Below are 13,868 nucleotides of genomic sequence, written 5' to 3'. Positions count from 1 at the left end.
ATTTAGTGTAGCAACAATATGAGGAGCAAATTAAAATCCTCTCTAGGGGGATATAAGGCTTTGAAATTATTGTATCTAGTATGTAAACGAAGTACTGTACTAGAGTGTGTTGGCTGTACGACGAAAGTTTTACCAGGAGCTTCAACAGGTAATTTAAAGTGTGTTGAGTGTTAGCCAAAGAACAACTTCAGGGTGTAATGTGGGGTCATAGTTAGTACACCACACACACGAACGAGAGACAGCCACAACTGGAGCATGCAATACCTGTTCTTTCACCTTGACATACAGAATGCAATTGACCTCTAAATTATATCAAGGCTGTTCAGACCTGTCACACTGATCGGTATACAACATCTGGTTTTTCGTACATGAATATTAAACTAACTTTCATCTAGTGTTTATTTCTCTGCATATTTGTCCATTTGCTATGATTAGTTTCCCTAGAAATTTAAAAAAAAATACACGAATTTTCCCAATGGTGAACGGCCATTGCGACACTATACTTAATAAACGACGAACATTTCAGTGTAATAACGATGGTGATATGTCCTGTAATAGCCATGAGTCATAACCTTACATCACACAGGAAGCGGGAAGGTCATTAACGTGAAGGAAACGGGTCCAACTCCTCCTGAAGGTCAGTACAGTACCTGGGTTTTGTTGTCCTTGTCTCATTGAACTTGAGTGAGATGTTGTAAGTCTTAAGTCACTCTCTGGTCGGGAACTACTGCTGTTCGTGGTGTTGGTGTTCGTCTTGAGGGCCAGCTGGTGAGGGTCAGTGAAGGTACCGGGGTGTCAGGGCAATACGTGAGCTTTGTTTGAGATTATTGTTATTATTATTTTTATTATTATTATTATTGGTAATAGTAGAAGTATTTTATTTAATTAGTAGTTGTAGTCTTGTTGTTTTTAGAATTAATACCGGGTAGTTGTAGTTTAGGTAGAAATTTTAGGTTTAATAGTGTTTGCAGTAGTAAAATTGAAGTAGTAGCAGTAGTAGTACCAAACCATCTACTATTTATTAATGAATGGACAGCCAATTCTCAGTTCTCGTGACTACAGGTATTAAAGACTCCCATATCTCATACACATTAATTAAAAGCTAATATCGAAAGGCTTCCATAGCATGTTCACTCGACACACCAGGCCTCTCTCTCTCTCTCATCTCTAAAGCACTAATGAATAAACAAGCACACATACAAATAAACATGTGCGACAAACACAGAATCGGTAAGAGATACAAACAAACAAACAAACAAAGCGTCAATAACACACACACACTTAAGTCCCCAGGACCGTCAGGGACCCGTTGGTAGTCTTGAGTATCCGGTGGTGACAGTGACCCACAGTCTGACCGTAAACAAATACTCCCCTACCCTACTTCCCCACTTCCCCTCCCCTTCCATCTGTTCTCCCTTCCCCTCCGCCTATTCCCCTTCCCCCCCTTTTCCCCTTCCCCCTTCCCATTTCTCCCCTCTTCCCCTTCCTCCCCCTCTTCCCTCGCTCCACCAACCTGAAATTAACAACAATGATAAGTGATACCCTCCCCACTCTCTCCAACCTGGCCGTCAACACAAGTCTCCTTCCTTCCACCTGTAGGTTGACCATATAGTAAACCCCGCCCTACCCAACCCACCTGTACTCCTTGTCTCTTCACACATCCATGGAACCTCGTCAGTGCAGGACTATGGCGTAACACTTCCGTTAGTCTCTCTCTCTCTCTCTCTCTCTCTCTCTCTCTCTCTCTCAAGCTTTAGTAGGTCAAGCTGCACACAACCTCAACGTACCAACCTCCGTAATCCAAAAAATTTAAGATTCGTAAACCAAGCTAAGGTATAAGCTTATTATTGGTGATACGAGAAAACCAAATAAGGCTTCGATTCCTTCCTTATGTGTGTAAGAGTCTTTCCCGGATGTGAAGTCGAAAGTAAATGGTATCCGGAGGGAAAAAAAATAATGACATCCCTTCTTTCCGGTGCTTGGTGGTCGAGGTGTGGATAAAAAGGGTGGGTCTGCCCTCGGCTAGTCAGTCACCCATTGTACCGTCTTGGGGTCGTGTCGCTCAGCTTCTCATCCTCCTCCTCCTGGTGACCGCTTTAACCGTTAGTGGTTTTTAGTGAAAGTTTCTCTTAAGTGGTAAGGTTTTAATTTTTTCTTCTGTGGCTTGTGTCGTTATACTGGTTTAGTTTTTTCTATTTGTTTAGTTTGTTCATTGTTATATAATTGACTTTGTTTTTTCTGTGTTTGTTTATACTATTTTGTTTTATTTGATTATTATTTTTTTCACTGTCGCTATTACCTGTTGATTATAGTAACCCCTCCCCCCTCCGCCTATTTCACCTCATAATTAACCACCCTAACTCTAACCTAACCTAACCTAACCATGGATTACAGCTTACTGGCACCTTTAAGACCATTAAGTTATGGCAATACAGTCTATACAACAGACTTAAGACATTACTTTAATAAATTTGTAAAGTCAATGTCGTATTTTTTATGGCCATCTTTTTGTCTTATCATTTAATATTTAACTTTTTTCACAATTAGAATTTTTTTACAATTTTGCTTTGACTCGTTTATATTTTTAGGTTGGACATGCAGGAGCGACTGTTTGTCCCTGGTGGTGGGGGCGTGTTGATATGGGCCGTGGTGGTGATGGGCGCAGTGTCCGTGTGGGCTGAGTCTTATGGTGGTATGGGTGTCCGTCTGCCTCAACCACTCAACGACACAGTACCCATGCCCGTCAAGGCTGCTGGAGTTGATGGTAGAACAGCCAGCCGGGTAAGTTGTGTTGGTTGTTGTGGTTGTTATATTGCCTTAACGGTAGGTCAGATGGCAAGGTCACATATAAACACGTGTTAGAAAGTGGGAAATATTCTTCTTCTGGTTGTGTGGTTGTCTGATCATCTGTCAACAACACCTTCAACCCAAAAATGTTATTACACCACCATATTTTTTTTTCTAGCCTAAAATCTTAACCTAACCATAATTCCTTCCTTTTCAACCCTAAATTCTTAATAAATAATCATAGTTGCTATATTTCTTCGTCAATCCTATAACTCACTATCATCACCTCTATTATAAGGACTTCGGTGTGATAACCAAGTTGGGAGAAGACTTCCTGAGGTGTTCTGATCGACGCAGGGTGGAAGGGGAGTCGAGGAAGACCTCCAACAAACGACTCAACACCAGCCCCTGCGGGAGAACCACTACTTACACCATCGTCTCCCCGCGAACCACCACGGGTAAGGTCAAGTCAGGTCCAAGTCCTCGTCCTGTACGTAGGGGTGAGTCCTCAAGGGCGACTCGGCTCAGTAGACTCAAGCATAAGACGAGGGAGGAGTACAAGAAGCAGAGGAATGGTTCTGGTACGATTAATGCCAGGAGAGGGCGTCTTGTGTCCTGTGTGTTTACGTGTGTGTGGCGCTGCCTTTGAGGAAAAATCATGGGCCCCCCTCTCTCTCTCTCTCGCAGCAAAATTCTGCCATCACTGGTACTACACACTACACAGCTTTCAACTTTCTCTTCCCACCCACCAGTTTAAAAGTTGAATTGACTTTTCTTGGTACACAAATATTTATTTTCTTAGATTTTAATATGGTAGCACTTCACATGACAACAAATGTAAATTGTTCTGTATTTGATGTTATTATTATTATTTTTATTTTTATTTTTATTATTATTATTATTATTATTTTTATTTTTATTTTTATTTTTTTTTTTATTATTATTATTATTATTATTATTATTATTTCAGTGGGTGAGTGTGGCCTGAGTTATGAGATGGGTAAAGGCGACGCAGTCAAGTTCATTCTGCCCAGATTCACTACATCCTGCGAGATGGTCTTCAAGGTAAGATACGTGTAGGTGCCTAAGGGGGAGGTGCTGGTAGATTGTTGTAGATTCCTGGAGGAGGTGCTGGTAGATTGTTATAGGTTCCTGGGGGGTGCTGGTAGATTGTTGTAGGTTCCTGGGGGGTGCTGGTAGATTGTTGTAGGTTCCTGGGGGTGCTGGTAGATACTTAGGTAGATATTGGTAAACAAATTATATCTAGTCAACCGTTTGTGTGGATTAGATTCGGTTTGATTGGTTAGTGTTGTTTATTATCTAGTGTAAACAAAGATATATTACAGCTACCAACATCTGGTCCAGGTGAAATACCATCAAAAAAAATGCTACGGCTACAAAAATTTCGTAGATGTAAATTAAAACTTTAGTCATAAGTGATGTAAAATTTGGGCAGATGATTTAATAAAGGCTAAAAGTGATCCTAAATTCGATAGAGTTTCCAAATGTAAAAAAAAAATGTATGATCTATGAGGGAAGTTTTCTCTCTCTCTCTCACTCACTCACTCACCTATCTCTCCCCCTACAGGCCAAGGAAGGTTATAAGTTGTCCTTCACCTGCTCCAAGTTTAGGGCTTCCTCCTGCAGAAACGAGTACCTCTTCATCACCGACGGCGTCAACCCACCCATGTGAGTATTACCTCCATCACCTTATTTTTATGCTGGCTCTGGATGGAAGTTTTAACACCCGCATCTTCAATTCCCAATGACATGTCTCTTATACCTGGTAATGTAGTGACTTTGTGACGTGTTATATGAGAACAATACAAAGCTGATTGAGACATACTTATCATGATATTATACGTATTTCACCTTCTTCGTTCCCCAGCGGCCAACTTTCCCTCCTACCCTCTCTCTGCATCTTCCCTTCGCCTGTTGCCAATCCCGCCCCGTACACCTTTTCTTCCTCACTCTCCCTCCTGTTGTCTCCTTCCTGTGAATATAACCCCTCGTGTTATCAGTCCGTATATAAAACCCTGTATGTTGCTGCACACAGGACGTTCTGTGGTAGAAAGAGGAAACCAACTGAAGCGACTGACCTATCCCAGCTGTACATCAAGTACGAGCGACGGCGAGAGCAGCGTAGGAAATCCAGGATGCACTGCACTATTAGCGCTACAGGTAAACTTATTATTAAAGCTACAGGTAAACTCATCATCAAAGCTATGGGTGAACTCGTTATCAAAGCTACAGGTAAACTTATTATCCAAGCTTCAGGTAAACTCGTTATCAAAGCTTCAGGTAAACTCATTATCAAAGCTACAGGTAAACTCATCATCAAAGCTACAGGTAAACTCACCATCAAAAGTACAGGTAAACTCGCGTAATAAACCCATATAATATTAAACCAAACATTGACTGCTACTTGCTATCATATAAATAACATTATTTTATTATCACTTTATACAAAGAGGGTTTGTCTCCTGCAGGCAGCGACGACGGAGGCCCAACAGGAACTACTTCAGCTGAGGGTTCACAAATTCCTAACTGCTCCTCAAGTAAGAATCTGATTAACCTTACAGTCAGATGGTTGTCAGTAGTGTTTGTTTTGTCATTGTCTTGTGTGTAGGTTCTGCTATGGTCTGAGATATAGCTCAAGTGGGTGTCAGTGTCAGAAGTATGACTTAAGTTCCTGTCAGAGGTGTATAGTTTAAGTAACTCAGTAGTAGAGCTGAAGTGACTATCAGAAGCAGAGTTTAAGTGACTTAACAACTTAACGACACTGCCAAAAGTATGTATCAAACTATTATCAAAACCAAGGGATTAGGTTTTGATCTATAGCTAAGACCATTAGTTATGTTGTGGCTAAAACCATAGGCCAGGTTATTAAGTCGAGCCTGACCAGTGAGTTAGTTTGTCTGGTTAGTGCCACCTGAGGTTCCCCCGAGTCATGACCCCAAACTGCTTGTCCCCGTCTTTCGAGATGTTACGATAAAACATTGTTAATAACTTGGAGGATACCTAACTTAACAACCCAACCCAACCCAACTCAACCAAAATAAACCAAATTTTAACCATCTGAACAATAACTTTCCGATGTCACAAGTTCAGTATATTTGTTAGGTAAACAAAGGAACTTGCATATTTTTTCTCTTGTTAATATGTTGTTACAGTGGTCAGTGTGTCACAGGTTCTCCAGAATATATATTTTTTTTACACGAGTTCACTACCTAACACAGGCCCAAATTGTTAAAAGTCGACACTTCTTTAACGTTCTCAACGAGCACTAAGTTACACTGGTGATCAGTACATTAAAGATGTTCTTGTATTGACCAAGTAATTAAACAAAGAACGTGTTGACTATGACGTGCCGAGGGCCATGAACTCCTAAAGTTCCGCCCTTATTGTACCAGTGGCCGGGACAACTTCTTGTCTGTGGATTCTTTGCTGCAAGGACTGTGTGGTGTCTTGGACGACTCGCTTCACCTGCCCCGTGGTACATTCCTCCAATTTTCAGTATATGGAGAAACTTTACCATCTAAAACTAAGACCCTGTGTGATCCACTACTGTGATCTTAGCTTATGTTGTGCAGGTGTTAGACATTTACTACCCTACATTACTGCCCAGTATTATGATCTTAATTTTTCTAGCGTATAAGGCAGTCCTTTACCATTAAAAACGACGGTTTTGTATTTACTCTGATAAGCTCTTCACAGCATCTCAGACAGTGGCTGTTCTTCACAGTGTGTGGCGCTGCGCCCTCTGGTGCCGGAGCGACACGTATCGTGGGAGGCAGCGAGGCTGATAAGGGGGAGTACCCGTGGATGGTTATGCTCACCATTGACGATGGTGGACCTCTCAAAGGCTGCGGGGGAGCGATCATCTCCAAAAGACACGTCCTCACCGCCGCACACTGTGTCAATTTCCGCAAGTGAGTCTGCAGAGCTGTGAGGAAGACAGTTTAAAGGAAATAAAAACAATGGAGACAGGGAGGGAGAGGGAGAATTAATTTAAGGTTGTAAATAAAGAATAGGGAAGTGGGGGGAGCAGTGGACAATATCTATAGGGCTGAGGATATACATTGGGGGTGTGTGCATGTGCGTGTCCTCCTCACTCAATCCTCTCCCTTTCTCTCACACCCAACTTTTCTCACTCCCCTCTTCCGCCCCCGGCACTCTTTCTGCCCCCCCTCCCCACTCGTTCTCAATGACTCCTTCCACAAAATCCATTGGCATACACCCGCTTCCACTCCTTGCCTCTCTATCGTTACTCCTCTCATTGATACATTCCACCCTCTCCTTTGATACTCCTTCATCTCACTGACCCTCTCTCCCCCTCCTCCCTCAGTTTGAAGTTGACGGCGACGGTGGGACTACATGACATGAAAAACTTAAATACCGGGGTTTCTAAGGTGTTCAAAGTGGTAGACTTCATCGCCCATCCAGATTTTAACTCCGACACCCTGGTAAGTCACCTTGTGTCTTGTCCACGTATAACAACACCCTATTCTTCTCACAGGTTTATAATAGAACGCAGATGTATTCATATAGGTATGGAGTGAATTTTCTTTATTAGTTATCGTATTTGTACTGTGGGTCCCTATAGTTAAAAGATCAGTGGTATGCAGTAGACAAATCACTCGGAATTAAACCCAAACAGCCCCCCAAAATATGTGGTATAAACATTGACAGAATTTTGAGTGAGATTTCAACTCCTGGAAAAAATTAACAAAATGAAAGTCGTGAGAGAAAATTCTGGAGAAGTTTTAGAATTTAATGAAAGCTTTTTAAAATTTTATTCCGGATCATAACTACACTATTTTACTTTCACTGTTTACATTTTTATCATAGAGTTATAGTATAGAGAAAAATGCATGATCAAAAAAATAAAAATAAAAAAGTCAAAAAAATAGATGACCCAAAAAGGAAGCAGAATTTTAGCATTTAAAGAAGATACTTAAAATAATATTAGGTGTTTGGTTAAATCCTTTACCTTGATTGTTTTTTATGCAGGTGAATGACCGAACAATTTAGTAGAGGCAGTTTCAGTCGAGACATTGGTAGAAGTAGAGTGATAACCATGGAATATACTTAATAGACATGTAGTAGACATATTACTGTTACAGACACGTACTAGATATATTACTGTTACAGACACGTAGTAGACATATTACTGTTACAGACACGTAGTAGACATATTACTGTTACAGACACGTATTAGACATATTACTGTTACAGACACGTAGTAGACATATTACTGTTAGACACGTAGTAGACATATTACTGTTACAGATACGTATTAGACATATTACTGTTACAGACACGTATTAGACATATTACTGTTAGACACGTAGTAGACATATTACTGTTAGACACGTAGTAGACATATTACTGTTAGACACGTAGTAGACATATTACTGTTACAGACACGTATTAGACATATTACTGTTATAGACACGTATTAGACATATTACTGTTACAGACACGTATTAGACATATTACTGTTACAGACACGTAGTAGACATATTACTGTTACAGACACGTAGTAGACATATTACTGTTAGACACGTAGTAGACATATTGCTGTTACAGACACGTAGTAGACATGATGCTGTTACAGACACGTAGACATATTACTGTTAGACACGTAGTAGACATATTACTGTGACAGACACGTAGCAGACATATTACTGTTAGACACGTAGTAGACATATTACTGTTAGACACGTAGTAGACATATTACTGTTACAGACACGTAGTTGACATATTACTGTTAGACACGTAGTAGACATATTACTGTTACAGACACGTAGTAGACATATTACTGTTACAGACACGTAGTAGACATATTACTGTTAGACACGTAGTAGACATATTGCTGTTACAGACACGTAGTAGACATATTACTGTTACAGACACGTAGTAGACATGATGCTGTTACAGACACGTAGACATATTACTGTTAGACACGTAGTAGACATATTACTGTGACAGACACGTAGCAGACATATTACTGTTACAGACACGTAGTAGACATATTACTGTTAGACACGTAGTAGACATATTACTGTTACAGACACATAGTAGACATATTACTGTTACAGACACGTAGTAGACATATTACTGTTACAGACACGTAGTAGACATATTACTGTTACAGACACGTAATCTGTAGCGTAAAACAGTCCTCTATACTAACACCGAGTGTTCCCTTGGACAGGCCAATGACATCGCGGTGTTGACACTGGAAGGGGATGTCAACTGGAGCAGGCGGGTGGGGGCAGTGTGTCTCAGCCCCGAGAAGGACTACGAGGGCCAGATGGGTGTAGTCAGTGGCTGGGGGACCTTGTCCTTCCGTGAGTATCCACACACACACGCACTCACTCACTCACTCTTACTTCACAAAAGTCCAGAATGAGTGACCAGGTGGTATTACAAGTGTATACATTATGCTCTACATAAGTCAGAGTTGTCATTTTGTATTAGATTTGTCAATTTTTTTATATAAGGTGGTGACGTGTGTTGTTTTCGTCAGAGGGCAGTCAGCCCAGCAAACTGCAAGAGGTGGGCGTGCAGGTGACCAACCAGGCGAAGTGCGTCAAAAACTACCTGGAGTCCGACATCGACGTCCTTGACACTAACGTAAGTACGTGACCGTGAGTCTGGTCATGGTTACAGTGTTTCATTGTTACTAAGATTCAGGAGATTAAATACGACAGAGTTCAGTAGCTTTTGTTGCCTCAAATGAGATTTTGTTGACGTTGGATCAGCTGTTCAATGTTTTGTTGACGTTGGATCAGCTGTTCAATGTTTTGTTGACGTTGGATCAGCTGTTCAGTGTTTTGTTGACGTTGGATCAGCTGTTCAGTGTTTTGTGGCCATGGAAGAAGACCAAGTGTTCACTAACCTTGTAGCCTAGTTTACACACCTATTATACATCGTCTTCTCTCTCCTCTCATCTCTCCTCCTCCCCCCAAATCACATACAGGTATAACCCTGTTCACCTGCTACAGATTTAAACTTGACCCACTTATTACATGACCATCATTCCTCTTCCGAGAAACACAGGTGATCTTGAGGGAACACCTGTTGGTAGAGGACACGTGTGGGGTGACTAAGGTACACTTGGTGGTTCACAGGTATATTAAATGAATCTATACAAACGTTTCCCATGAAGTGTGATTTTATGTGTACCTGTGTGTGTGTCTGTCTGTCTGTTTATCTATATGTGTGTCTGCCTGTCTATGTATGGGTTTTTCAGACGTTTTGTGCATGTGTCTGGTTTTAGGACATATGGCAAGAAGAGAACAGATGTTGGGGACGCTTGCTCACTATGACCGAGCAGTACATGGGTGATCCACAGGTGTTTTAGATGGGTAATTTAGATGGGTAAGTGTGTGTGTGTGTGTGTGTGTGTGTGTGTGTGTGTAAATTTTTCACGGTTTGAATCGGTGAAAAATGGAAGATACGATGACTGGAGAGAGAGAGAGAGAGAGAGAGAGAGAGAGAGAGAGAGAGAGAGAGAGAGAGAGTTTACACTGTACATGACACGTAAACCCTGTACACGTTTCTTTAGACGGTGCTGCTAATGCTATATACATGTCATTATTCACTATCATTATTATCCATAAACATTAATTAAACACAGGTATACACATTGTCATTATAAACCACCACAGGTATAAACATTGTCATTATACACCAAGACAAGTCTAAACATTATTATAATTCTTCAGTCATTATACACCTTCAGAAGTATACATAGTCATTATACACCACTACAGGAATACACGTCATTACACAGCACCACAGGTATACACACTGTCAGTATACACAGACCAAATAAACCGGTTTGTCTACCCCAGGTGTGTGCAGCCTCGCCAGGTAAAGATGCTTGTCAAGGTGACTCCGGGGGACCTCTGGTGATCCTAAACAATGGTATCTGGTACCAGGTAAGACGACTCTCTTCCCCCCCCCCCTTCCCCCCTCCCTCTCATACCTGTGTTGTTCTCCCTTTTTCTTGTACCCTTTCATCTCCCTTAAACCTCTTCTCTTTTAATGTCCCCTGACCTTTTCTTCTCCCTTGACCCTTTCCTCTCCCTTAAACACCTTCCCCCATCCTCCACCTTATTTATTCGTTAATTATTTGATCATATATTCATAGAGATTATTTTCGTCATTATTAGCTCTTCTCCTTTAGTTGATCTCTCTTCCCTTTCTTTTCGCCGCAATGTTGCTTCACTCTCTCTTTTACAAGTACTTTAACGGGCAATGTTCGGTGGATTTGGCATCCTGTGTACCGCTGGCAAGACCGTGGGCTCGGAACACTCGCCTTGCCCGCGGTGCCCACCGTTTCTCTGTAGATGTTGGTAACACGAGAATAACCCGTTATAGTACATCCTTCTTTCCTCACACAGCCAAACTGTGGAATGCTCCGCCTTCTGTGTTTCCATACTTATACAATCTGTCTCACTTTAAAAAGATGGTTTTCCGGCATCTTCGTGGAGTATAACCTTTTTCTTCTCTATTTTCAATTTCTTTCTGTTCTTATATTTTCGCCACCCAGGCCCCGTTGTGGGTCGTTTGGTTTGACCTGTGCCCGGATGGGCTAATTCCCGTAAAAAAAAATGCATTTCCAAGTAGAGGTTCGAATTATCATCTTACCTGTGTATTGTTACGTGTTCACCAGGTGTGAAACGGGTTTGTAAGTGGGAGTCCCGTAAATGAGTAATATGTGCCCAACAGGAGTATAACAGTGATGTGTAACAGGTTTGAACTGGTAGTACAACGGTTGACCAACAGATATTTAACAGGGCTCCAGCAGGTGTTTAAGAGGGTTCCACCAGGTGTGTAATAAGTTTTCGTCCCGACAGATGGGTGTGGTGAGCTATGGGGTCGGGTGTGCCAGACCTGACTACCCGGGTGTCTACACGCGGGTGTCCTCCTACGTGCCATGGATCCTTGACCAGGTCTCCAGCTCTTGTTAATCTCCTCCTGCTCGTCTCCACTGGATCCTGGTCCAGCAGGTCTCCTACATGACCCTTGGGATGCCCACTCAGCGTCGTCTGGTCCAGTTGGTTTCCTAGGTCCCTTTGGAATACCATCTCAGGGTCTCCTGGCTTTACAATCCAACGATCTCTCCCACCTCTACCCCTCCCCCACCTCACTGTGATCTCCACAACCCTGATGGAATACGTTCGTCGTCCCACTGCAAGACAACATGCCGGATCATTCTTAACTCCCATGTCTCAAGACTCGCGTGTGGTTTACGCTGGTCATATGAAGAGAAACACAAATATAGATAAAATATTTTGGAGATGCTAAAACTGAGAAGAAGAAAATAAAAATGTGATAATGAGTCAACCTATAAATTTGTAATACGTGGCAAAAACTTGTCTGTAAATAAGTGTGGATTATGATGACAGAACCATTAAACACGAGTCTTGCCCATTACTGCCATTACGTACGGGTTTTCTACTTTTACTGATTGCAACAAATCCGGACAAACTTAAGAATATAGAACAATGTGTACATGCTTTGGTGAGGCTGTGAGGAATAACTCAGTTTATTTATTAAAGTAAATCATTTGGCTCATTATTAGGAACATCCTTCGTAGGCTGCATTATTATGATCAGCTTTTGTTATTATCTCTATCTGATCTAATGAATCATCTTAATAACTTATTGATTTCTTTATTCAAGCATTTGTCTAGAATCGGTAATCTATTGTCTCATTCTTACAAAGTTGGGTAGTCCCTGTGTTTTATTTATGTCCCCCCTTCCCTCAGTCGCCCAACACCTCCGTTCTTTGTCATTGCCTCCTCTTCCGCCGGGTATACACTACATACATATACAGACACGTTTGTATAATTTACGTACTTCTCTCTCTTTTAAGATAATATCATAGTTTTTATTTGATTAGTTGTCTCCTGTAAACCCATTTATTTTTCTTATTTTAGCTAAAATTTCGTATTTCTCTCCCAATCTGACCATATCTTTTTTTCTTTAGTTAGCCATACTACTACTTACATTTTCTATCGACATGGCTCTCGATTTCACCAAATTTCTTCACATAATTCCTCTTTCTTCCTCTATATTTGGTTTTAGATTTTCCCTGTCGAATACAAAGTGAATGTTGATTAAACGTGATAAGATTAAAGCTTAAGGACTACAATACTTCTGGGAAAGCATTATTATTATTATTATTATTATTATTATTATTATTATTATTATTATTATTATTATTATTATGTATAACCACAAAACAAAAAAGTTGACATTGGTAGGAGCTTCAATAATTTTCAGTAGGTAAATCTCAGTTTGTGATGTTATATTCTATTTAACACCAGTATGGAGTCATTATAGTCGTAACCAACTACAATAGTCTCCCCAGAGGCAATTTTCTTTTACTATTGTATCAAACTACCATATCTGTTTATAAAGCAAGTCTTATAATGTAATATTTTGGTTATATATTATTTATTTGTTTGGGCTTCACTCGATCTTTCACAAAACTTTTAAAGACCAAATTTACAAAATGTATCGATTGTGAACTAAAATGTTTATGGTAAGACAACCAACCATTGTGTAAACGAGTTGTGCTCTCCTTAATTCCCGGCGTATCTCGGTGTTGTAGCACGGCGGTACGATCTCTTGAACTGAACATGAAAACTAAGCTTTAATGTACCTGTAAAATCCAACTCCTGGATGTATTTCAGTATGGATTAGTATATCTTACGAGGGAAAATCAATGTGTATATTTAGGATATTATCAGAATAGGATATTTAAGGTAAGCTCTCAACACGGTATTCAAATTTATATTCAATGGAAAACAAAGTATGTATTTCCAGCAACAATTCGAGCATTATAAGATAGAGATGCCAAGTATATACAGTAATGGTCATTAACATATATAATATTCGTGTTTCTGAGCCTACTTTAAAATATCATAGATTTATTTGATACAACCAGAATCCAATTTAACTTTTAGTTCCTGTGAAATATACAACTTTTTAAGACTTGTTTGTTTCTTTTTACCATTGTATGTCATTCGAATGCGCCGAGTCCTACCAGATATTCAA

The 13,868-nt window shown here is 40.5% G+C and overlaps 1 protein-coding gene across 1 annotated transcript; it reads left to right on the top strand.

The window, feature by feature from the left end:
• The first annotated feature begins 2,581 nt into the window (after window positions 1-2,581).
• On the top strand, window positions 2,582-13,803 carry LOC121864235 (venom serine protease Bi-VSP-like). Its single transcript, XM_042363281.1, has 12 exons — window positions 2,582-2,781; window positions 3,086-3,245; window positions 3,758-3,852; window positions 4,376-4,476; window positions 4,844-4,968; window positions 5,277-5,345; window positions 6,533-6,719; window positions 7,136-7,253; window positions 9,008-9,143; window positions 9,323-9,429; window positions 10,653-10,739; window positions 11,661-13,803. The coding sequence occupies exons 1-12, from the start codon at window positions 2,596-2,598 to the stop codon at window positions 11,772-11,774; spliced, it is 1,485 nt and encodes a 494-aa protein (XP_042219215.1). The 5' UTR covers window positions 2,582-2,595; the 3' UTR covers window positions 11,775-13,803.
• The last annotated feature ends 65 nt before the right edge of the window (window positions 13,804-13,868 follow it).

This window comes from Homarus americanus, unplaced genomic scaffold (assembly GCF_018991925.1).
Source record: "Homarus americanus isolate GMGI-L3 unplaced genomic scaffold, GMGI_Hamer_2.0 scaffold26351, whole genome shotgun sequence".
NCBI classification, from domain to species: domain Eukaryota; kingdom Metazoa; phylum Arthropoda; class Malacostraca; order Decapoda; family Nephropidae; genus Homarus; species Homarus americanus.
This window is presented reverse-complemented; position numbering and strand designations above follow the sequence as displayed.

What these genes read in the sequence shown, in the direction of transcription:
- LOC121864235 (XM_042363281.1), top strand. Translation starts at nt 2,596, where the DNA reads ATGCAGGAGCGACTGTTTGTCCCTGGTGGTGGGGGCGTGTTGATATGG. An exon ending in CACTGTGTCAATTTCCGCAA is followed by an intron (nt 6,720 to 7,135) that starts GTGAGTCTGCAG and finishes CTCCTCCCTCAG; the next exon opens with TTTGAAGTTGACGGCGACGG. An exon ending in ACAATGGTATCTGGTACCAG is followed by an intron (nt 10,740 to 11,660) that starts GTAAGACGACTC and finishes TCGTCCCGACAG; the next exon opens with ATGGGTGTGGTGAGCTATGG.